Source organism: Drosophila miranda, chromosome XR (assembly GCF_003369915.1).
Source record: "Drosophila miranda strain MSH22 chromosome XR, D.miranda_PacBio2.1, whole genome shotgun sequence".
Lineage (NCBI taxonomy): Eukaryota > Metazoa > Arthropoda > Insecta > Diptera > Drosophilidae > Drosophila > Drosophila miranda.
The window spans coordinates 8,591,546-8,617,161 of NC_046674.1; the positions used below are offsets into that span (position 1 = coordinate 8,591,546).

General features: G+C 50.9%; 1 protein-coding gene across 2 annotated transcripts; it reads right to left on the reverse strand.

Annotated features, from left to right (window-relative positions):
* Nucleotides 1-16,993: 16,993 nt before the first annotated feature.
* LOC108153599 (ammonium transporter Rh type B) lies at nt 16,994-25,379 on the reverse strand. 2 transcript variants are annotated; one of them, XM_017283682.2, is made up of 9 exons: nt 24,718-25,379; nt 22,681-22,849; nt 22,028-22,193; nt 21,695-21,956; nt 18,719-18,909; nt 17,874-18,068; nt 17,708-17,801; nt 17,535-17,637; nt 16,994-17,291 (listed from the first exon to the last, which is right to left on the reverse strand). In XM_017283682.2, the coding sequence occupies exons 1-9, from the start codon at nt 24,884-24,886 to the stop codon at nt 17,258-17,260; spliced, it is 1,383 nt and encodes a 460-aa protein (XP_017139171.1). In that variant the 5' UTR covers nt 24,887-25,379; the 3' UTR covers nt 16,994-17,257. The 2 variants fall into 2 exon arrangements, with proteins under 2 accessions (XP_017139171.1, XP_033243428.1); XM_033387537.1 differs by lacking the exon at nt 16,994-17,291 and having other exon boundaries at nt 17,419-17,637; nt 24,718-25,378.
* Nucleotides 25,380-25,616: the final 237 nt, after the last annotated feature.

The following is a 25,616-nucleotide window of genomic DNA, read 5'->3' on the forward strand; positions in this document are numbered from 1 at the left end:
AGAAAGTATTTCTAATATTTATCAGCCAGTGCAAAAACATGCACAATATTCATTTTCTCACATTTCGAATTTTACAAAATGTTTTGCTTTTTTGATAGCAGAAAAAACTTTTTGCCAAATCGTTTTTGTTGTCACCGAAAAACTTTGTGCCTGAAAGCATTTTCCTCACCTTCCGCTCAACGGGATTATGTTTTTCGACCAGGCCATAAACCGATTTGTGAATGCGTTTTTATGCAGTGCACAGTTTTTGCCTGAATTGGTAACCGCAAACTGTTTTGGCAACAGTCGAGCTGGTGTTTCCCCAATAGACGACACAACAGACAACAGACAAGCAGTCCAAGACGCAGACACAAATTCTGAGAAGTGCTAGCCCGAAGAATGACAAGTTGACCACAATTCCAGTTCGGAATGTGGCCAGACAGGAGCCGCCGAGCCCTCAACCCATTTACGAACAATGTTAACAAAGTGCTTAGGAGCCAAGCCCACAGCTGTGGTTCAAAAACAATTCCATTCGCTTGGGGACCATCTTAGGTTTGATTTTGAACCATCGAACCATCGAACCATCGAACCGGGCATTATTAATAACCTTTTCCGTAGCATCAGGCCAGGCCAGGCCACCCAATCGAAGGCTGTCGTCTTAATTAGCCAGCAGCCACTGACAGGACAGCTGTCTTGCGACCACATCTAAGACAAGCACAAAAGAGAAGCATCCAGATCCGAGCAGAACCGAACATGGAACAGAACATAGAACATAGAACATGAAATGTGTCTAATGAAGTTCTCTGGTGATTTATGGCCCCAGCATTTCCGGTAGTTCCCAGCAACAGCCTCGTCTCCAGAGCTGAAATGACTGCCGCCAGACGATTAATAGATGTCACTCAATGCGGAGAACGCGCCAATTTCCGAAAACTAACAGGCCCAAGGAGCCGGCCTGGCAGCCTCGCCTGCAAGTTTAATGGCCTCGCTTGATGGCCAGTACATGGGCCAAGTTTATTACTTTAAAATCGCTAAATGTGCCATCGCATCGCATCGGCATGGCCGAGGACCGAAGACCGAAGACCGATAGAAGGGAGGCGTCCACTGTGTGGGAGGTTGCCAGCTCATAAAAGTGCTTTAAAAGGACATAAATATAAATTGAAATTGCGTTGACAACAAGACGCACACAAAAAAAAAAGGCAATAAAACACACAAAAAAAAAAAAAAAACAAATAAATAATAAAAGTACTTAATCATTCTTCGATAGAAATGGCAGAGAAGCGGCCTTCCCCCAGATGAATCACGGACTCGACTAGAGCTAATTGAAGCACATCATGGTCTAAGCAGGCGACCAAGTCTAGAGGAAGTTAAGGATCTAAAGGATCTGGCTGGGCCCAAAGGGGCACCTAAGCCCGTTATGTACACGGGAAGGGATCTCCCCATCCCGTGCCGCCTCGGCTTGCTCCTGTGAATCCTAGTTTGAGTCGTAAAGTGGGGCAGAGACATTCTGGCCTTTAAGCCGCCTTTCACGCAATTTCTTTTATTATGTCGTGGCCGGGCATTGCAGTTTGATTTTATTTTTAGCAAATAAGCAAAGGCAAATAACAGCAGCAGCGGCAGCAGCAACGATGGGGCAGGCTTAGTGCGAATCCCCGACGGCTGGCACTGGCCCCCCCACCACCCACGCATTCAGTCAACCAATGACCCTTGTTGTTGCCGCTCCGGCGTTGCCTGGTTACGCAACTGCCAATGCCACATCAGGCTGCCAGCCAGCCACCGCCACCGCCACCTCCAACGCCGCCCCACCCAAAGCCCAGGCATTGGCAATCATTTCTACGGTCATTTGGCGTTCGCCGTGCGCGCTACTCAGCCTTAAAATTGGAAAAATGTGCTAGCCAGGAGACCGGTCCGGGTCCGGGTCCGGGTCCCGGTCTCGGTCCCAAGCTAGAGCTAATGCTGGAGCTGGAGCTGGAGCTGAAGCCGTTCCTGGAGTTCCGCCTGCTCGTCGGATTTTATGACTGGCGCTAAAAATGTGCAGCGCCCGGGCGGCTCGAGTGCAATAAAAGTAAAACACATTGCCAAAGCAACTTACTGCAATATTTGCGCAATATGGCAGGCTCTTCTCCTCCCCCCCTCCCCCCTGCCTAGCTCCCTCTCTCAAGAGAGGTAGGGAGCTTTGTAGGGGTGTTCGTGGGTGCTAGACCGTATTGGCCATGTCTGGCTGGACGTGGCTCGGACTGGGAGGGGTCTTAGGACTGGGTCTGGATGCTTGGCTTGGCTGGGCTGGGCTGCTGCGTTCATTATTTATTTTATTTTATTAGAAATTATTTAGTGCCGCAGGAGCAGGAACGGGAGCGGGAGGCTAGAGAGGCAGGCAGAGAGCCTTCTCCTCCTGCATTGCACGGCCGGATTCCATTTATTGTTATCTCAGTCATTCAACATTTGCGCTGCCGCTGTTGCAATCGGAGGGGCAGGAGGCTGGAGACTGGAGACTGAAGCCTGCAGTCGGAGGGGCAGGAGGCTGGAGGCTGGAGACTGAAGCCTGAAGTCGGAGGGGGAGGAGGCAGGAGGCTGGAGGCTGGAGACTGAAGACTGAAGCCTGCAGTCGGCGGCAGAGTGCATTAAAGTTGATTAATTTTATTAGTGCCGTGGAGTGACAAAAAGCGAAGGCCTGGCATTTAAGGACTCCCAATCTCATTCCGTCTACAAGGAATTGCTTCTTCATCAAGCTTAAGGCTGCCGAGCAAATTGCGTGCATCGCTCCGTGGGTCGGGCGACGGGCGGCCGGGCGGCCGGACGGCCGGACGGGAAGGGTGTGGCATACTTAAAATGCCACGGACACAGCGGATGCAACGCGCCTTTCACTTAACCACCACAAATCGGACACCGCATCATAAAAATGCATCAAGGAGAGGACCCACTGCCGTTTGGGGTCTGGCCAGGATGCATTGTTGCTGCTGTCGGTGGCTGTGCAATTGGCTGGCCAATTGTCGATTGTCATCGATACAGATACGGATGTGCATTATGCCAGGGAGGGGACTGGTGACGGAGGACGGTGGACGGAGGACGGTGGACCCGCTGCCATTTGACGGTGTAGCCAATGAGCCGCCGGAAGCTCCAATTGCCAATTGGGCGCCATTTTACTGCCCCGACAATGGGACACTGGAGGGCAGCTGTAATGCCAGGCTGTGCGAGCAGTGCGGGGGGCAGTGGGGGGCAGTGGGAGTAGCCGAAAAACCTCATCATTTGTTTTAATTCGGGGAGTCGGCCGCGGGGCCAACGTTTATGCGTTTGTTTGCGCGCACTTACCACCCACTCTCCTCTCCGGGTGGAGGACCGTGTGGAGACCTCTCTATCTATCTGTCTATCCATCCGTATCTCCCTCTCTCTCCATTTGCCGGACAAAAGGATGCAACAGTCATTGGAAAAAGCGGCGCCGCTTTGTTATTTAGCCAGTGTTCATTTGACGACTGACGCCGGATCCATCCAGACATTTTCGATGCCCGCCAAAGGCTGTACTCCTGGCTCCTGGCTACTGGCTGCTGGCTTCTGGCTCTTTTTGTGCGGTGCGCACCTGAAAATGACCATAATTAATTGCATGTACCTGCGGCCAAGAGCCCGGGTCCGGGCTGGGGGCCCCCCGTCCCAAAGAGTTGCACTCATTGTGTTCTTTTAGGTGATGCCGCATTCCCCGGATTGATTGACGTGCGGATGCAGCTGGCGGCACAAAGAACGAGTCGAGGCGACCAATACGGCAACGGCAACGGCAACGGCATGATTATTCCCTGCCATACCTGTAGCCCCCCAACCCCCCAACACACACACCGCCCCCCCCCCCGCCAAACCAGCGGACGATTACCGCCCCCCCACGTGCGGATTTTCCCTTTGTTTTACAACTTAATAACAGTTGATGGCGACGCACTTCATTTGGCGCCCATTTTCATTTAGTAAGTGGAACTTTTTCAGTCTCCATTGGCCCTGCCGCACTCCTTGCGGACCATCGCTCATACCAACGGACACCCTCTTATCCGCCATGGACATCACTTGAGTATTGTTGGCCATTATAATCGACGGGCAGCAGTGGCAGTGGCAGTGGCAGTGGCAGTGGCAGGCAGCAAATCGGTTTCGCATGAAACGCAATTGTCTATAATTACATTATCCAAACTATCAATTAAACCAAATTGTCTGACGGCCGTGCCAGGGCCCTGGTCCGGGCCGGGCAGGGCTGGGCCGGAACTCTGTCAGACCCACACGCATGCCACACACACACACACACACACAGGCCCCTCCCTCTCTGTCTCTCTGGGATCATAATGGGAGAGCTCTTGTATGTTTTTGTGATTGTTTAACAAGGCTCCTGAGTGGGTGTATGTGCGGTTGGGTGTGTGTGTGTTTATCTCTCTTTCGCTCAGACCCTCCATCTCCCCCTCTTCCCCACCCCTCGGTGTGTACTTGTGTAATCCCCGCACAGCCAAAGCATTTAAATAATTTCGCATGGTCCTGTCGACGCTGACGCTGACGCTGATATCGGGAGTATTTTTCAAGTAATTGTTATTATAACAAACGCAAAAACAACAACAATAAGAATCAGGCAATTACATGCCCCAGACACAGACACAGAGCCCCACAGGCACAGAGGCACAGAGCCACACACACACAAAGAGGCGGCACAGCAGTGAAATATGGAATTCACAATTACATTTAGGCGTACACGAGTGTTCCCGGCGAATAAGTCCGCCGGTAGTTTGAGCCGTTCATACGCACAGGGCAGATCGCGTATTTCTATGCCCCACCTATCGCACGGGCCTGAAAAGATATATCTCAAGTATTTGTTCATGAATTGTATACAAGTTTTGCCCACGCATAAACTTGGCCAACAGCCCAGGGCCCACGGACCAGGCGGCTGGGGGGGCTGGGGCGGGGGCCATGGCACCAAAAACCCAGGCGGCTGAGAGTGCGAGTAAAGTTAAAATTTGTTTTGCTTTCACATTTAATTGAAATTTACGCCGCTTTGTCGGCGTCGCGCTGTCGCGACAAGCGGCGACTTTTATCATTTTAAAAGCGGCCCAAAGCCCACCCAAATAATCGCCCAGCCGCCCAATGGCCCCACCGCCCGCTGGAGTCGGTGCCGACGCGACTGGAGCCAAGAGCAGTCCAGTGCGGGCCACCACCAGCACCACCTTCTCCTCCTCCTCCACCATCCTTTCGTTTCTTCTTGGCCCGGGCCATCAGCCACTTTGCTGCAAATTAAATGCATTTTGCAGCGCACGCACACACACACACACACACACACACACACACACACACACATTCGCACTCGTACATACACATGGCAGTTATTTATGTGTGTTTGTCATTTAATTTTAAAAAGTTTTCCCTGCACGAGATTTACAGCTCGCGTCCAACGGGGAGGGCAGCCCCCCATCCGCACCCCCCACCACCCCCTCCACGCATTCATTCCATTTAATTGAGAAGTTGACTTCGTCCTTGGATGAGAGTGAGAGGCAGAGGTCGCCGGGCAGGTCGCTTCCCGTGATTCGCCTGGGACGCCGGCAATCAATAAGAAATTTGTTTGCCGAATGCCTCGGACCAGGGCGAGGATTAATGCGAGTGACTGCCACAGCGGCCATGCCGCAAAAAGTGTCCAGCAATATGTGGTATCTGTTGTACCTGCTGGGCCACCCCCCCCGGCCCCCGTCCCGGGGTTAGTTATGAATGGTAGAAAGCAAATATCTGCTGTCTCTCAAGTGCCATCTTTAGTCACTGAATCGGAACCAGAGTCAACCACACAGAGCCCTCAAAGCATTCAGCAAAAGTGTAATGTCAGCTGCATGCCCGCACGGACTTTAACCATGGGGGATGGATGGGGAACGGATGGGGGGGGGGGGGGGGGGGGGGGGGGGCGACTGGGGGGAGTCGCAAAAATGCAACAAAGAAAAGTGCACTGTTGTTTGTGGTCAAATACAAAGAGGGCTGACAAAGACACAAACACAAAGGTAAACACACGTACAAGGCACACAGAGGACACACACAGAGGACACACACAGAGGACTCACACAGAGGACACACACAGAGGACCCCCACAGGACACATGGATGGAGTAGTGTCCCTCCCCCCACCCAATTCGTTTCCGGCCGCATTGTGCGCATTTTGCACGGATATTTATGAAATTTCAAAGAAGCACCGAGGCCAATCATTGACCAGTCTCCAGTCGAATCCGAATACGAATCCGTATCCCAATCCGTATTCCAATCCCAATCCCAATCCCAGTTCAAACAAAGAGACGACTGACTGGTCCAGGGGCAAACAAAAATGCCATTTATTTGTTAATTTACGCACACAACATCAAATATGTGAACACTCAACAAAGGCCGGCATATCAGAGCAGAGACCCAGAGCCAGAGCCAGAGCCAGAGCCCTTCTGGCCAGGCACAGGTGTGTGACCAGGAGAGGCACAGGCACCGAGCCCAGTCGCTGCTGGGTAAAGCCATGACAACCCTCGCTGCTGCTGCTGCTGCTGGGTTTTTAAGCTGCTTGTTTGTCGGTTTGTGTAATCCGCTGCGGATGACTGGCCTGGGCCCGGGTCTTGGCCATGGTCTGGGCCATGGTCTGCTCTGCTCTGTTGTGTGTGTGTCTGAATTCTTAGTTTATTAGTCCACAGGCTGGCGGCGGCTAATGATGCCTGGCCAGGGCTGCTTCCCATGGATTCTGTGTGTTCATTTGATTTTATGTCTGTTTCTGCAGCAGCCTTTTGGGTTAACGCTTCAATGGAGCCCCCCCCCCCCCCCCCCCCCCCGCCTCCGCCCACACTGGTTATATCTATATAATAATTTGCATTTACCGTTAAGGGGCACCGCAAAGGATACCCATCCACTGTTGACTCGAAGGGTATTCCACAGTTCCATTCGCCAGTTTGCCAGTCAATCGCAGTTATTGTTTTCCCTCTGCGTTGCTTATGTTCTTGTATTCCAACTTGTTGCCCCCGCTGTTGTTGTTGTCTGTTTTTTAATTTACATTGGCATTGTATAAATATTTGGACAGGCCAGCCATCGGGCGGGCGGAGGGGGGAGAGCGGCAGCAGCAGCTGCTGTTTCGCTACAGCCCTTCGCGGCCAGTGATTTATGCAGAGGGTGCTGGGGCTGTGCTGGGGCTGTGCTGGAGCTGTGCTGGGGACTGTGCTTGTGCTCGAATCTAATGTTGATTTTGCGTCTTTTTGCTCCAGTAAAAACCCGTCGTCTTGCCTGCTCCCCGACTTCCCCATCTCCCCGAACATTGTTTGGGCAAATGCTTTTTAAACAATTGCATGCCAGGAGGCGGTGGGCCTGGCTCCCCAGAGATTAACGTGACTAGGAGGATACACAGGAACGGGGACGGACACGCATATGGGGAGATTGCCAGATAATCCAATTAATATGCACACAAAAACGCAGCTAGACAACAATAACAGGCTCCACGAAAAGCCGCCGTCGCCGTCGCCGTCGCCCCACCCGACGCCATGTTTAATTTTCTCCAAGCCGGAAGCGAGGCGCATGAAAAGGCGAAGCCCGTGTGCTCCTCAAACATTCATGAGCTTGGCGGCCATTACTAGTGTGTTGCTATGTTGCCTGGTTGTTGGTGGGGCAGCAGGCAGCAGGCAGCAGGCGGCAGGCGGCAGGCAGCTGGTTGCCGGTTACTGGTGGTAGCACGGGTTATTGGCTGCACAAACAAAAGCCACACCGGGACCTCAGACCCAGAGCAGGCTTTGGCTAAGCCAACTTGAAGTTATAGTTAATATCCTTGGGGGCGCATACAGGCGGGCGGCAGGCGGCAGACAACAGCAACCGAAAGAGAAACAGTATCTGGAGCAGCTTGGAGTCGGACCCCACCTGGGCCGCGGCATTGCATAAAACTAATTTGCGGCCTGGCAATTATGCAGCTTGTGGGAGGTGGAACCTCCGCCATCTGCTAATGTCTTCATTCGGAGCACCACCCCGTCCCCCCCCCCCCACACACATGATGTTGCTCCCAGGGCAAAGAGAAAACAGCTGACCAAAAGTACACACACTTCGTATCGTACACTATAATTATCTGCTGCTGAACTAACTATGAAAAATGCGGTTTGCGGCGAGGCAAGTTGATTGGAGTTCATATGTTATTCCATACCAACCCACCCCACTCCACCACTCCACGCATTGAGGTCAAACGGGGGCAGGTGGAGCGGTTAAGTTAATTTCCTTTTTGGCAAAATCAAGAGATTAGCGCACTCTTGTGGCTGATTTTTCTGGTTTCATTAGCCTTGACATCGGACGCTCACTTAACCCGGCAAGCCGCAGTTCCAGCGTTGATTATCGCCCAAAAAAACACAAAACACAAGCTCCGCGCCACTCCCTCCACTCTCCAGTCTCCAGTCAGCAGAAAAACTTTGCTTATTATAACTATGCGAAAGTGTCATGGGGAGGGCCAGAGCCGGAGTCAGGGACAGGCAAAGAAGCCGTATCATCCTCAGCACTCATTCAGCTGCTCTTCATATTCTAATACGTATTATACGAGTAGTGGGTGGATCCCCGGCTATCCCTGGCTACCCCCCGGCAGCAAATGCAAAGCCGCACACGTATTGCCCCGTCGAAACTTTTTATTAGTGTCTAAAAATGATATCTCCGAGAGATGAAAGAAAGAATGGGGAAACGAAACGAAACGAAACGAATGGCGAAGGGAAGCGACTGGAGAAAGAAATCACAGACATGACTCCGGTTAGTACAACGCTGCGTATGATTAATATGCCGCACACGTATCCCACCGCAAATATTGATTTTTAAATAAGATGACGCCATGAAAGTGGGCCAAGCAGACAGACCCCCACCTCCCCACCCCTCCCTAATTCCACCACCAAGTGGGTTGTCAGAAAGTTTTCTTCTTTTGGCCAAAAATCAACAACGAAATTATATAATTTGCAATGTAATCAGGAAACTTTAAATGTGAGCCACCGGCAAAAGGAACGGAAAGACCAAAGGGGAGCCCGAGGAGCCCCAGGAGCCAGGAGGTAGAAAGAATGAAAAAAAAAGCACACACACACACACACACACACAGCAGCGTGATTTGAGCGTATGAGTAATGCGCCCGCCTATAAGATTACTCATACGTAAAAGCCACAGGAAAAAAAAAACAAAAAAAAAAACCGGCAGTCATGCTGGAAACAGTGAGCGCCAACAAGAAGCGAAGCACCGCCGAAAGCCGCCAAGCACTTTGACAAATGAAACATGGCGACGCCTCCACTCCGCTCCCCTCCCCTCCCTCCCCCTCCACCGCCGCTGTACACCCACCAAAAAGCAAAGGCGGCAACCGGGCACATGATGAGTGCTGTAAAAGGGCTGTGTCGCCATCGTCGTCAGGGGGGGGGGGAGGTTTTAATGCCATTGATGGCTTATTTCAGGTTTACGACTTTATTTTTCCTACCTACCTAGTCAATGCCTGTTTGTCTCTGTCTCTTACTCTGGCTCTATCTCTTCCTTTACCCTCCCCGCCCTATCTATTCGATCCAATCCATGGGCATTCACTCACGGGTTCGCTTTCGTAACTTTTGACTATGGCCCACGGCCCCCACGCCACCCCACGTCCTCACCGTCCTGCACAATGGAATGGCTCGCTCCTGCACGATGGCACCGGGGGAGGGGGGGCGCCCCAAAAGTATGCTTGAGTGGTTTTTAGGCGCAGTTGTTTCTATTTTATTGCAATGGCAGATTCCGTGCCTTTTTATTGCAGCTCCCCCCATTGAAGTCGGGCGCCAAGCAGGCATTGAACTGTGAGAGACTTACCTTTCGCCATCAATGATCTTGTAAAACGCCCCCCCCCCCCCCAGGGAGCCCCCATCAGAACTATCTGGCGGCACGGGGCATACGGCTCACTCGGGCTTTCGCAGGATTAAATATGAGCCAAAGGCGGGGATTGATGTGTGCAAATAGATTTAAGATGATTGATCCCCTGATGTATACCCTCATCCATGGCTTTCCTTAAGCCCCGAGATGATCTTCTCCATCCATTAGCCCCTTGTCCTTGTCCTTCGGTGCCCCTACATGCCACACTCTAAAAAGGGTATCCCCACTTCATTGGTGGTCTCTCTGGGGGCTTTTTTTCTTTCATTTGTCTGGCCTCCTGGCGGACACGGCGTGCAACAGCATGTTGCATGCTACTGAGCCGCTCAGCCGCTTCAGTCGACAACAAATTTTTATTGTCAGCATATTTTTTGTGTTCCCTTTTTTTTCATATGTTTGTATGCATACCAGTGTGTGTGTGTGTGTGTGTGTGGGGGGCGTGGAATGACGAACACGGGCCTGAGCATTGACATTGTCTGGGCCCAGGACGACGAGTCGCTGTCTGCCTGTCTGTCTGCCCATCTGTCTAGCTGCTAGCGTTAAATAAAATATCCCCTGTATATAAAATACAGGGCAGGGCAGAGTGGGGCAGAGTGCGGCAGGATGGGGCGGCTGTGGCGGTGCTGCTGCATCGATTAAGCGTGTCTAACGGGAGCTAACGGGATGGAGCTCAGAGGGCTGAAAATCCTTTCTGCCTGCAACAGAGGCAGAATATTTTACATTTCGTTTATTTTCCATATTTTTTTTCCCCCCCCCAGCCCTTACCGCCCTGGTGGGTGTATGGGTGTTGCATGCTACACGTGTTGGTAACATATTTTTGGACATTATTACAATGGTTTCTTTTTTGCTGGCTCCCACCCCTCAAAAGAACCCATCCCCAACTCTCTGATCCGCTGCTGCCTTTACGAGTGCCACACTGTCAATATGGATTTTATGGGTCTCTGTGTTTCGGTGGGGGGGGCGAGTGGGGTCGGGTCGCCTTTTTTATGAACACTTGAGGGTATCCCGTATTCAAGTTCGCAGCGTGTTTTGAATGTGTTTCGGGTGGGCGCCACAACAAACGACACAAGCGGCATGGACAAGTGGCAAATGCATTTTATTTGCAACATGTTTCCATCTCCCCCCATCTGCCTCTCTCCCACACTTTTTCCTTTCTGTGTGTGTCCTCTCTGTGGATGCACAGCAATTGCTGGGGCAAAAGGTGAAGTCAAGTGCAATGCGATGCTCTCAACCGACTCCGAAGTGGGTCACCAAAAAAATTTCACAAGCTTCAGAATAAATACATATGTATGTACACATGCACACAGATACACACCTATCTGTGTATGCAAAAGAAGTGATGGAATGCTGGAGGAAGCTTAAACTTTCTAGCATCATTTCTATAAAATAGATATAATAGAGAGAGGAATGTGAAAGGAAAACCCACTAGCATTTGCCGCACTTCTGTGAACTATTTCTGTTGCTCCGCACGATGTCATTTGGGAGCATGAATCGAATGAGCGAATGGGCCACAGGAACAGGTTTGTATCTGGATGAGCAGGCCGTTTAATGGTTCGGGGGGTGTCTCGATTTCAAGTAGTTCTAGTTTTCCTGATACCAACTGACCCATGTTTGAGTTTCAGCGCATGACAATGTGCGAATTCTTTGTCCATAACAGCAATCAGCACTTTCGGATGAGCGGAATACGCAAAATCTTGCTGGAAGACCCTTTTCGCCCATTCCCTGTTCCAATTGCTGTTGATTCTCGGTCGTAGAAACTCACTTTCGATCCAATGCAATAATATTCCTTATATTTGGAACATTTTGTCGCTTCTTCAGAGCTCACTCCACACATCTATGGCCTCCATGCAGTGGGGTCTCATAACTGCTTAAGAGCTACCATCTGCTGCGCTGAAAGCAGCTTTTGCTTATATCAAAAATGTATTTATATTTAAAGACAGCATTTCAAAGCACTCTGCGACCCCACCCCCCGCATTCTGGCCTGGCTGGGGTGGTGGGGGGGTTCCCCCTTAGGTGAGCTTTTGCTCCAGAGAAATGTGCTCGTGTTTGGCAGCGAAAAGAGAGCTGCCAATAAAAAAGATTAAAATGCAGCCATAAAATACACAATTTTATACACATTGCCTTAATGAAAAGTTGATGTTGAGAGGCCGAGAGGTGGGGGCAGGAGTCGGAGGATACTCATCCTGCCGTATCCAATCCCCCGTTCAAAACCGAATTTCATGCTTAAGCTCTGTAAAATTAACATTTAATTGAAGCCTACAATTCACTGCTTCCCGGCAGTGGCGGTGGCAAGAACTGAACTGAAAGCTGACGCCTGCTGCCTGCCGCCTGCCGCCTGCCGCAAGCCGCCAGGGGAGAGACAGTGCGAGTGGAACGCGGCTGCAGGTCTCCGGGCGTACAGGACACACGGGACACACAAGTGCAGTGGCTGGGGGAGGGGAAGCCCATGGGACCGGGACTGGTAGTGCATGTTTTGATAGCGTAAATTATGTTATAAAATTTATTTAATTTCACTTTTCTGCTTTCAGGTCCCCCGAACGTTTTGTTGCCCTGACACTGGGCCTGGCCCCATGGAATGTGCGCGGGGCATGCCACCACATGTGTACATGCCCCACTCCCACACCGAACACCGAACACAGAGAGACCCAGAGACCAGTATCCATATCAACTGGCGGCAGTGCGGCAGTGGAGTGAAGCAAAGTCCCCGGAGTATTGCAAATTGTGCAGGGTCGCCAGCTCAAGCTCCAGCTCTACCTCCATAGCTCCGTGGTCCAACTCCTGCTGCTGCTCCTCCTCTCCAGACCCCCCATTGCGTGCCCGGTGCGCATATTTATGTAAGCAAACCCAGGCCCAGGCCCAAGGAGAACATGCTCACATTTTTGGCAGTCGACTGTCGAAAGGGGCCCCCGAAAATGAAATGGAAAGCAGCGCCCACCACCACCAGCACCACCACCATGAACAGGTAAGAGCAAATACAATCCTCAACAGCGATATGTGAGTGCCGAATGGGGAGTTTGGGGGATGCCTTGAGGATGGTGCGACGCAATCGACTCCCCGGTTGCCGCCTGGTGACTCTTAAGCGACTGCCACTGCCGCTGGCTGCCCGCTTAATAATTAAACACCAATGACACTTAAACGTAAATCATGAATTTTGCATGCAGCCCTCCTCGATGAAACATTAAGCAAATGGGAGACCCTTTCAAATCCAAGGCCAGGAGCTGCACGGCGACACTGCGGGGACAGCCATTTGTCTGGCCATAAACAGTGCGGCAGGGAGTGGCGAGAGGGGGCGAGAGGGGGGCGGGGCCAACTGTCAACGCCGCCGGAAACAACACCCAAAAAATTACTGTTGCAAAATGCTGTACAAGTTTCCGTCTCCGAGTCCTGCAGAGCTTCCTGCAACAGCAGCAGCAGCGGCAGCAGCAACGGCAACAGAAAGGAGAACACGGCACTAAAACTAACCAGAACTCCAACAAATCCCCAGCTGCTGCTCAGCTCTGCTGGCAGGACGAAGGATCAGCAGGAACAAGTACGACTACAATGGAAAGAACTATGGCCAACAATTTGTTGCAGCCAGACAAAAGGCAAAGGCAGCGGAGAGGGATGGGGATGGGGATGGGGATGGGGATGGGCTCTGGAGAAGGATGGAGAGGGATAGCGAGGAAATGAGGGAATGAGCAGCAACAAGACAAAGTCAATGTCGAGATGCCGGCAGAGTTGTCAACGCGCTTAAAGTTGCCCTTAATTGCAGTCCTTGTTGTCCTTGTTGCTGTCGCCGCTCCGCTCTGCTCTGCTCTGCTCTGCTCTGCTCTGCTCTGCACTTTTTATGGCAGCCGTGTCAGAGGCGACAGTCGTCGTCGTCGTCGTCGTCGTCGTCGTCCTTGTCGTTCTCGTCAGTGGCAGGACCATGCATAAAATATGCTGCCTGCTTCGTGGCGGGGGCTCGAAAGGAACGAAAGGATCCAGCGGAACTGACGACATATTTTCCTTTCAGTTTCAGGCTGTTAATTATTATTATAGACGTGTGAGTGTCCGGTCCGTCTGGGCCGGCCGGCACACGACCATCGAATGAACGAACGGACGGACGGACAGGCAGACGGACCAGCTCCAACCACATGGCAATAAAACAGCACTTAGACATCCACACAGACACACAGCCAGGGGCAGGGGCAGGAGCAGGAGCTGGAGCAGGGGCAGGAGCAGGGGCACGAGTCGGGGAGACTCTGGCCTGGCGTCTGGCCGAACGAAAGAGTCGGAGAGTCGAACGGTGCACCGGGGAATACTTTGCCAAATTGCACAATCTACTCGGTCTTCGGCCCCCAATCCTCTTCTATTTTGCGGCTAGACTGCCGGCCCACTCCAGACCGGTCTGGGAGCTGCCTTGGTCACTCATTTGACTACAATCCTTTGTCGTAGCACATCTGTGCAGGGGGGTATTTGGGAATTGCCGAAGAGCCGCATACTTGGACCAGCCAAAGATACGTTCTGGCAGATACTTTCGGCAATTCGATAGCCAACCGAAATGAATGAGCCAATTATGGAGGGGATTATACATACATACATACATATATCAAAATTTTGAATTTTATTTTTTTCATATCATTTTATGGATTATTGTTGGGCTACATCTTCGAAGAGGGAATGCGAATCCTCTCATACTCCACTCACAATTCCCATAGCTCATCATCTTTCAGGCTGTACATGATTTTACCCCCAAGGGCCTTACCCCTGCAATGTTATTGAATGAAAATTGAAATTAAGTTTATTGATTTAGGCTCTATTACGTAACCCCTCAACGCCCCATGCACACACATACTCCCTACGAATACATGTATTTATGTGCAAGATAAGAAAACATTGCAAACAGCCGCGCAGCAGAATAGATTCCCCTGACCAAACACCCCGCACATGAGATGGTGATCATTGGATCACCTGCACAGGTGCACAGCAGTTCAGCCCTCTTCCTCACACCGCAGCATTAACCGGCGGTCACGTCACTCACCAAACGCACCATACGGGAATTATGCAAGGTGGTCTGCTCTCGCAAAGCGCTCTCTCATTTCGTTCATCCCTCCCCCATCAAAGCGGTCTCCGAAAGCGAAAGATCCGAAAAGAGAGTGTGCGAATCACCTTGCAAACGCACAAACGTTCGCTCTCTAGGAGTTGGAGGGGGAGAGGGACACAAACATCACAAGCATATGTCAAATTCCAATGAGAGAGCATTTGAGAAAAGCATAAGAAGGAGAGCATGGAGTGAGAGAGCCAATAAGCCTCCTACGCATATATCTCTGCACCGCTCTCACAATTTAATTTTTTCAGCCGGCTACGCGCGCGTTTTCAAATCAGCTCCGCGTTTCGGGCCGTGAAAAACGGGAATATAGTGAAAAATCTAAATGGAAAATTGTCACCCAGTTGTGTAGTGTAAGGGAGCAGTGATTAGAAATGAAAAAGTGCAAGAAAAAGTGGCTGATCAAGTGTGCCGGCGCGCCGCAAGGCAAAATGGCATACCAAAGGCAGAGCGGCGAAGGAAAATTGAGAAAATCAGTGAAAGTGTAACATTTAATGTCCAATATATGTATAAACATATTCTTGTATGCATAAATCTTTGCGCGCAGTTTTTTCCCTTTCCCACTCCATGGTGTGATGCGCTCAACGAAGAAGAGGACCAAAGCAATAGCCAAGGAGCGAGCGCTTAGAATCGACGCTCTCTCGTACCAAGTCACTCATTTGTGTTGAGGTGAGGGTGAGCCATTCCTAGTCTCTTGGTGATCTCACGCTCTCTCGTTAGTGTTTCCACGTGAACTTCAGTCCTGTCAGGCCTCACCTCACCTTATATTAATCCATCCAAAGTGTGTGCTGTGAATTTTGTTTTTATTTTTTTTTCGGTTGCGTTTTGCGTTCGTTCGAAGTCGTCGCGCGGTCTCACGGTTCCGTTTCTTCTTTCGACGTAACCGCGAAATCGTCGACTCCTCATGTGAGGAGGAGAGGAAAACGTAATGGCCTTAGCTTATGGCCCAGAAGGTAAAAGAGAAGAAACTTTTACTGTTTTTTTTTGTTTGTCTTTACATATTGTTGTTTCTTAGTGTCGATCCTTGGCTCTCCCTCTGATGTAGATGGGTGCCTTCTGCTGTGTACAATGTTTTCTTACCAATAAGGGTGTATGTACTAGCCAACCGAAATGAATAAGCCATTTATGGGGGATTCTATGTCAAAATCAAACTTTTATTTCTGTTCTTGAAAGTTTTCTCTCACACTCACAATCTATTCCCACAGCTCATCATCTTTCAGGCTGTAAATGAGTTTCCCCCCAAGGGTTTACCCCTGCCCCGGCCCCGGCCCGCCCAGAAGCACAGAAGCCGAACAACGCTGAGAGGTTGACAATTTTATTGAAACTTGTTGAACTTTTCCAAGTAATTGTTTGCCTTTGGGGCTTTTCTTTATTGGGTTGAGGAGGCAAATCCCACCTTAAGTAGTTGGCCGCCAGCTTATCGCCGGCCGAGTGTCATTTGAAAGACATTATTCTTGGTCTGCTTTTGTCTCTTGTCTCTTGTCTCTCGGTTCCAGGTGCACTAATCGCCGACTGAGCTGGCCAAAAGCTGACCGGATCGGGGACCCCGACTGGGACCGGGGGAGCCTGGGGGACTGGGGACTAAAGACTGCAGTGGGGAACCGGAACTAGGGGCGGTGTCTTGGCCAAAAGTCAGCTAATTAGCTGGCACTTTGTCTTGAGCCACTTAATTAGCGTGTGCTGGCTGGCTCGGGCTCGAGCTCTGGCTCGGGCCTCCTCCTTCTCCTCTGAGCCAAAGCCGATCCCCTACTCAGTGCAGGGCGCCACGCACATACAGATTGTTGGCGGGGACAATTGCATTCCAGTTTCGTAGCAGAAATGGGCGCCAATTAAAGTTGGCGGCGGCAGTCTGGGCGGCATTGGCATCATCCAAAAGTTCGCCAAGCATATTTAAACTTTTTACGCGCCATTGTTGTTGGGCGTCGGAATGTTATTTGTTGGTTGTTCGTTCGTTCGTTCATTCGTTCGTTGTTGGATTTTATGTGTATGATTTTAATTCCATTAAAAATTTCGCTCAGCATGCGAAATAAATTCAGGAGGGAGTTTTGGGTGGAGAGAGAGAGAGAGCAGCAATGTCACATTTAAAATATTTTTATTGCTAATAACTTTTTTGCATGTGTGTGTGTGTGTGTGCGTGTGTGTGTGTGTGCGTGTCCTTTTTTTGTGTCAGTTTCTGTGCTCAACGCTAATTAAATGTGTAAATTGTTGGAGTTTTTAAATAAATGCGACAAAATGTCCACAAAAATTAAGCGAAGCGAAGTCGAAGGACAACAAAGGATTGCCGTTTCCCCCTTGTCCTTTCCGCTGGGCTCTGTGCAGTGCTGTGCCGTGATGTGCTCTTTTTTGTTGGATGCCTTTCGGATGCCTACAACAAAAGCTCTTCGACTTTTTCTAGTTCACTGCAAAAAGAGGCGTCGGAATCAAATCAAAACAAACTGTCGTCGTGGGGAGGGGAGTGGGGAGGGGGGGCGGGGTACAAACACTTGCAGGAGGAAAGCAGGCTGTTGTGCTGTGTGCATATCATAATAATATATATATATATAATAAAACAAGCAAAAAAGAAAACTAATTAATTTAAGTAAAATTTAAATTAAGACAAGGCACATTCGATCGTCGTGGCGTGGACAGGCACAAAACTTAACTATTCCTCTTTGTTATCCAGCGCCGGCACCTCCCAGTACTGCTCGTCCTGGTGCTGTTCGTCCTTCTTGAGGTTCCGGAAACTGGTGTACTTCAAAACGGTGCCTAGTGCCGGGTAGCATAATGGTTAATTCTCACAAATATTGTCAAATTTCTCATCACTCTTTGCATGTACCTGTCAAAATGCCGCCGCCTATGGCAATGAGCAGCGTCAGAGCGATGCCAAACAATTGATAGCCCGCCTGGGAGCTGGCATTGCGGCCCAGACCCTGCAGATCGAGAGAGAGAGAGAGAGAGATACAGTTATCAATGGGGTGTATCTATGACTGCCGAATACTTACGCCCATAAATTTGGTGGCAGTGGCATTGTTGCCAACCATGGCCGGAAATATGTCCTGCAACTCCGATTGGTAGTCATCCAGGCTGGCCATCGAGGCGTAAATAGCCGAGGCAATGGCCGAAATCAGGGCCGGCATTCCGTGCAGATTGTGTACGCCACAGGTGTCATGCAGCCGCAGATTGGACGTTAACCAGGGCTGTAAAATGGAAAACGGAATCACAGCCCAAAATTCCAGCACTCGGGTAATTTCTGAATAAAATTAAATTTATTTATGCCAAAAGTACCGAGTACCAGGTAGGTCTGGGAGTGGCAATGGCAGTGGCAGTGGAAGCAGGAGTACTCCTGTCATTAGAGGGACATTTGTAGTTGCTGTGCAAATTTATTTGCCGCTTCAGCTCCGGGGGAAACATCACGGATTTCGGTTGTGCTGTTCGGTCCGGGTCTGGTAGTCCGGCAACGGCAACGGCTACGGCTACGGCTGGCCAGGCCCGGCGGGCAACAAACTTTACTCATTAGCGTCGCATTTTTCGCTAGGCGCACTAATTAAAGTGAAGCCGGCCACCGCTGGCCGGCCAGGCAACTCCTCCTCCACGTGGACGTCCAGATCCGCATCCTTATTCCCATTCCAATTGCCATTCTGGAGGCATTTGAATAGCAGGTTATGTTTTGTATGAAAGCCAGGAGGGACCATCACCAGGACCAGCTCTCCTTCTCTCTCTCTCTTTTTATGTTAGTTTTTTTGTGTGCGAACCGTTCTCAGTTTTTTGTGTGCTTGAAGGGATTGGGGGACTGGGGAACTGGGGGACTGGGGGAGTGGGGGCAGTGGGTGTTTCGAGTTGAACTTACGGTTAAATAGCGATAGCCGAGCACCGAAACCGTGCCGGCGATAATGCCAATTAAGACAGCGCCGTGTGCGCCGAGTAGCAGGTTGCACACGGTTCCCACGGCCACGCCGCCGGCGAGAGTCGAGTTCTGCACGTGCACCATATCCAATTTATTCTCATGGCTGACAAGTGCGGACACAACGAAGGTGGTCACTGTACGGCGTACGGGGGGAGAGTGAAGAAGTTGGGTTAAAAATGGAGCAGAACCGAACAGGCGAGGGCACAGGATGCTCCGGCACAGGAAGCGCACAGTAGGACTCGTTCTCGTTCTGAATCTGGCTTTATGGCGGAGTCGAGTCGAGATTGAATGAAGCGTGAATTGAATGGATGTTAGTACATGGTTTGGCCCTTAATTACACGGATTTTAATGAATATTTGAATGCAGCCAGCTCCGGCTGTGGCGTGGAGTTCATTAGGTGGCAGGCTCTGAGGTGCTGAGGTGCCCCGAGCAGGCTCTGAATTGTGTCTTTGGGATTCGAAATCATTCAAGCAGCAGCTACAACCGCAACCACACTCTCATCATAAACACAAAACTAATAAAAATGTAAGCAGGCCAAGTGCCAAGAGGCCCAGGAGTCGTCCCGGCTGGTCGCACCGTAACACTGTGACCAACAAGGACACAAGGACTTCAGTTTATGTCCTTTGGCAAGCATAAATCTCGCCTGAATAACACTAAATACTTAAAAATCTCCATTTTATGGTGGAACATATGTTGCAGCAATAATAATTTGCATAAATTAGTTGGCCAACCGGGCAGCAGGGGCAGGGGCAGGGGCAGGGGCATCCTGCCACATGGCAAATAAGTAAGCCAAATCACAGCCAGAAAGGGGGGAGGGGGAGGGGGAGGGGGAGGGAACCGCAACAATTTCAAAACAGCTTTTGACGTTGTCCGGGGCGACACAGAATTACGAGAACAGCAAATTCTGGCTTAAAAATCAATTAAACAGCTTTTTTACAGCCGGGGTCCCTGGTCCCTGCTGCCAGCTGCCTGCTGCCTGCTGCCTGGATCCCCAGATCGACTTGCAGTCGGGACTCGGGACTAAACCAAAGCCAAGCCAAAGGCACATCCGAGATTCTGGGATGTCAGGGGTGGCTCCTCGAACATTAAACAATTTAAATTAACGCCAATGGTGTCACTCTTGCGACTGTAAAATGTGTTTGGTGCTTAACGTTGTTGGCCAATGCGGGCAGACGCCGGACCAACGGACGTCACTGACCAGACCCAAAGCCCAAATCCAGGCGGCCCCCACACATCCACACACCCACAGAGAGCGACTAGTGGGAGGGCACCCACCCACCCACTGACGGGGACAAGGCCCGAGCTCGGGCTCGCTTGGTGTGAAAACAACAACTGGGGCGTATTTTTGCCTGTTGGCGCCGCATTTGGACACCAAATGGCGTCGTCTGCCGCCCTGTCGTGTGTCCTGTGTCCTGTGTCCAGCCCGTGTCCCTTGCCCCGCCATGCATGTCGTCCCTCCCGCATGGGCAACATGGAGCCATGGACGACGGTCACACCCACCCAGACCGCCTCTAATTTCAGCATTGAACTGAACCCCAGCTTTAGTTTAATTAAGGCAACAACTAGTGAGGCAAGCAGCCGGCCACTGAATGGGCAAGGACGAAAGACGAAGGACGAAGGAGGAAGGAGGAAGGAGGAAGGTGGTGGGAAGGATACTGCAACGGACGGAGCACCGGAACGTCGGAGCGACAGCCGCACAGCCGCACGTTGACTCAACTAATCGCGCATCCTTCCGCATAAAATGCTCTACCGGACTCCCTCTCGCCCTCTCTGTATCCGTATCTGGGCATCTCTGTTGGACCGTAGCAAATACTCTAGATCTGGGTCTTTATAACGCCCCCCGGGGGTAAACGTTAACCCCATCCGCTGTTCAGGTGGTCTCCTTTTTGATGGGAACAAAGAAAAGATCAGAAATATGGTCTGGAATCGTCCGAAGACCACCTCAGATGCGGTGCCCCATCCATGGTAGAGCTTCGGTAAGCGTATCCCCACTGCGTTCAGCATTTCCTCGAGAGCCTGCAGGCCCCCAGCTCTGTGCAGCTCATGTGCCTTGTTAGGTGTTACCTCCGTCGCCGTAACGTGAGGGCCTTAATGCCCTCACCCAGGCACCCAGGCAAAGAGGCCCAGACAGAGACTGAGGTCGCCCCGTCCTGCTCCTGCCCAACCCAATCCTCGTCCCCCTTGGAGCTTGGCTTGGCTTATCTCAGCTGCTGCTCCTACTATTATTATGGCTGCTGCTGCTGCTGCTGCTGCTGTCCTATGGATGCCATGGATGCTGTGCTGCTGGGAGGTCCTTTGTATACATTTAATTTGTGTTTTGTTATTTACATTAACCGAGCATCAGACTCTGGGATCCCAGACCAGAGCCCTGCCGGACACCGACACCGGGCCCTGCTTTTAGCACATTTTCCACGCCCCCGACTAAGCGAAATGCCGGACAGGCTGACCGACCGGCTGGTCCTTGCGTCCGTTTTTATGTGCACTACGTGCTCAAAATAAATTTTCAAATGTGTTAACGAAACTATTTGACATTTAATTAGTTTGTGAGGCGCATGCATAAGGACTTTGCCAGGGAGTGGGGGGGGCAGCAGGGGCAGGATCTGAGGCGGGAGCTGGGGCGGGGATCCCCAGCTCGGGGCCTTTTCAATTTCATTTGGAACCTTGTTAATAGGCCCGCCAACATTATAATTAACGAAGCTAGTCAGGCTTCCAGTGCACTCCTGTACAGGATAAGGATAAGGATGAGGCACGAGGCATGAAGCATGAAGCATGAAGATGTGTGGGCGAAGACAGCCTCCGGGAGATATGCACGAGAGTATGATGTTTGGATGCTGTACCTGCACTTGAGCTCCAGCTAATTGCCGGGGCTCAGACGCTGTCGCCGTCGCTATGGCCGCCGCCTGGTGGCACGTGACTCACCTGTTGCCGCGGCTAATGACAGAAACGTGTTCAAAATGGCCCGCTCGCCGCCAGTGCCCGCGGCCAGGACCGAGTTGAAGCTGGGCCAGTACACCCACAGGAAGGTGGTGCCGATCATGGCCAGAATGTCGGATGTGTAGTTGGCGCCCTCGTGCTTGCCCGCCTCGTTCTGGTCGCTGGCGGGACGCAGCATCATGGCCACGGCCAGACCGAAGTAGGCGCCGAAGGCGTGGACGGTGATGGAGCCGCCGCAGTCGCAGATCTGCAAAGAAAAAAGAGAAGAGTCACTCACTCGCGGCCGTTGTCGGCCGGACTGGCCGGACTGGCACTCACGCTGAGGACGTTCAGGGCCAGATACTCGTTTGCCGCGAACAGGGCCACCTCGAAGATGGACATGCACAGCAGCTGGATGGGGGTGGTGCGGCCCAGCAGGGCGCCCATGCTAATTAGGGGCACGGCGGCGGCAATGTCCGCATCGATGATGTTCTCCAGCGAGAGGCTGCAAGGAGGCGGAAGCGGCATCAGCAAAAGAGAAAAGAGTGTGACAGGTGTCACGCCCACGCCCCCGTCCACGCCCACGGCCCAAGTGCTGTCGCGGATGTCTCCTGCCTCTGACATGCATACAAAATGGCGCCATCTAAGCAATGGCAAATGGCCGACAAATGAAATGGAATGGAATACATTTTAAAGCATTTCCATCTGTCGCTCCTTCGGTGGCAGCTCCTCCTCGACCTCCTCGTCCTTTGTATGTCGTTTCACTTAGCATAAGTAGCAGGACCAACCCAACTCCATTCCATCCCCACTCCATCCCACGGCACTCCATTTAGAGTAATTGCTTGAATTCATTTCACATTCTGGGTGCTCGTATTTTTCTCTTAATTTTTCCCCCCCCAACTTATTTGTTTTCCGTCGCAGTTCGGGCAAAGGCAATTAATAAATTGATGTCAGAAGCACTCTCACGCGCACTCTCACGCTCAAGGACTCACCTGATCTTGCCGCCCTCCATGTGCAGGAATCCCTTCATTAGGACGGACCACTGGACCACCAAGGCGGCCATGAACAAGGTGAAGCCCGTGGCACTGTAGCCGTACTTGCGCAGGAAGGTCATCAGGAAGCCAAAGCCAATGAAGATCATCACCTGTATGTCCTGGAACTCTGTGCGAGAGAAGGGTTAAGGGTAGCACAACATCATATGGGGGTGTATGCGGGCCCGAGTGGAATGCCAATTAATTGAGTCAAGTCGTTTCAATTAACCGCCCAATTGTCTGCTGCCAAAAGTCAATTGCATTGAGATTGATGTCACCAGAGCAACAGCAGGGAAGATGGCCTGCACATACGTATCTTGCCTCTTACCACTTCTACCCCTACCCCCACCCCTACCCCTTGGAGTTGCACCCTCTCGGAGTGTCCCCTGTGTGCCCCCGTCTCTCTGTGTGTGTGTGTGTGTGTGCCCGCGCGGGTGCAATTAGTGTGAAATACGGTTTAATTTATTTATTATGAATTGCAACAAGTTGTTTACAGACGCATTTGCATAAATTGAAATTAATGACTTTAATTATTCATTTATCTCTGTGTGTGTGTGTGTGTATCTTTGTATCTGTGCATCTGTGGGTGTATTCTACGTTTCCATATTCCGTTCCGTTCCGTTCCATTCGGTTCGGAAGGGAGAGGGAAAGGGAAAGGGAGTGTGGCAAAAGTAATTAATGGAATTGGTGCCACGGGACCCCCAAAGACTGCTACAAGCAGACTGTAGGAAAAATAACTTCATTTATTTATGACCCGCCAACACTTGGCAAACAATGCTCCGGTTCAGGTCCTGGCATTGGTCCTTTGCTCCTTTGGTTGACTTCTCCTCCCCCCCAAAAATGCGACTAGAACAACTTATATGTGCGTACACTGAGAGAAAAATGGCTGAGTTTAAAGAAAGACCAGATCCATTTCGGGTTTTAAAAACAAAACAAAAAAATATTAAAATTAAATGGAACTTTTTTTGATTTAAATATAAATTCATTAAGAGGTCTTTTTTATAAAATTAAAAAACACTTAAAAAAATTATATATTTAAGTTAAATATGAAAATGTTTCCATAGCACCAATCATCAATTTCGGATGAGCGGAATATTCCATATTTGGTTCGTACTCGAATGCGAGACGAGGAAACGAAACGGATGTACGTGTAAAAATATTTAATTTAAATATGAAATATATTTTTTTTTATTTCTTTTAGAAATCCCATATTTTCCTATTAATATCAATTTTTAATTGCAAGTTCTTTTTTTATACAATTTCCCCTCTATATTTTGATTTCATTGCACTTTTTCTCTGAGTGGGGGAGCATGGGTAATAGACCCCCTTCCCCCACCCTAATAGAGAGAGAGAGAGAGAGCTCCACGAGGGGCTCTGTATGCCCCAAAAGTTGCTTTGATTTAAAGGTTCAACTGCTGGCTTATGTCGGTGGATACTTTTGGGGGCTTGCCTCTAATTGTTTTCTGCTTCTCTGTGGAGTGGCACTTGTGGAGCACTCGCACTGGCAGTAATCCCCCTCCTGTGATTCGACTAATTTTAGCAACAGTTTGACCGCTATCAATTGACGTGCCACTAGCAGCGGCCATAAATGTGTCCAGAGATACGGTCAGGCGGAGCAGGGAACACCCCCAAGCTCCCACCAAGTCACATGCAGATAAAAAGAGGTGCGTCGCGCCTTGGGCTTGTCTTAGTCAGCGTCCAGTTTGGGCCGTTTCGAGTTAGTGGCTTTCATTAGCCCGAGACGGCTAATTGGGCCCAGCGAAAATGTGTTTGCAAAAATAGATATATATCTGTGTATCACCAGGAGGCAGAGAATAGACCTGTTAATAGATGCTTTCGCACATCTGCGGCTAAGCTGGAAATATGAAATGTTTCCCCCTCCCGCGGGCACTCAGGGGTAAGGCAGGGTAGAGGCTGGGTGGCAGGGTGGCAGGCAGGGTGACAGAGCAGTCTGTGGCGTGTGGCATGGGACAGGCGAAGGAAATCCTTGCTACTCACGCGGATATTTCGAAACGTGTTCGTTTGCTGATCCAGCGTCTTCAGCGCCGAGTGCCGGCGGCATTGCCGCCTTCTCGTAACGCACGAACAGCCAGAATAGGACCAGGAAAATTATTTGCACAATCATCAGGACAATGTAGCCCGACACTTTGGCAGCCGGCGAATGCATGGCCGTGGCAGGGGCACAGGAGTTCCACTAGCAAAAAAAAAAAATAACAAATGAAGAAGCCGCTGGCTGAGGCAGGAGTCGGAGCGGAGCGGAGTCAGAGCCGGAATCGCAGTCGGAGTCGGAGTCGGAGTTTTTGCTCTCAAATCCACGCCGCAGTCGTTGCAGCACGTGTACGGCCGGGCAGTGTGTTGGGGATGGGATTTAGAAGCCGTAAGTGGCCCAGACAGGAAGTCGATGCTGCGGCAGAGTGTCGACTCCTCCTCCCTCTCCACTGGTGTGTGCAAATATTTGTGCGCTTTTTAGTTCTATCTATCTATCTGTCTCACACAGACACACACGCGAGTCAGGCGGCAGGCGGCAGAAGGCAGTAGGCAGGAGGCAGGAGGCGAAGAAGCTGCACCCGGAGACCACGTTCACATTCACGATCTGCTGCGGCTGAGCACGGAGCGCGTACTGATGCCCAGAGCGATGAGCGTGGCGTGTAAGTAGCTTCTGGAGGGTCTCGTTCCCGTTTCGGACAGCAGAAGCAGAAGCGCGGTTGCTTTGTGCGGTCAACGGGGCGTATGTGCGATATCCACAGCACAGCGATTTATTCGCATGATATAACTATTTGATTTAATTTGCTGCTGCTGGTGGTGCTGCTTTTGCTGCTGCTGCTGCTGTTGCTGCTGCTTACAACGAGTATTCATGCCACTCGTGCTGAATTATTCACAGAGCCGCCCCCGTGGAG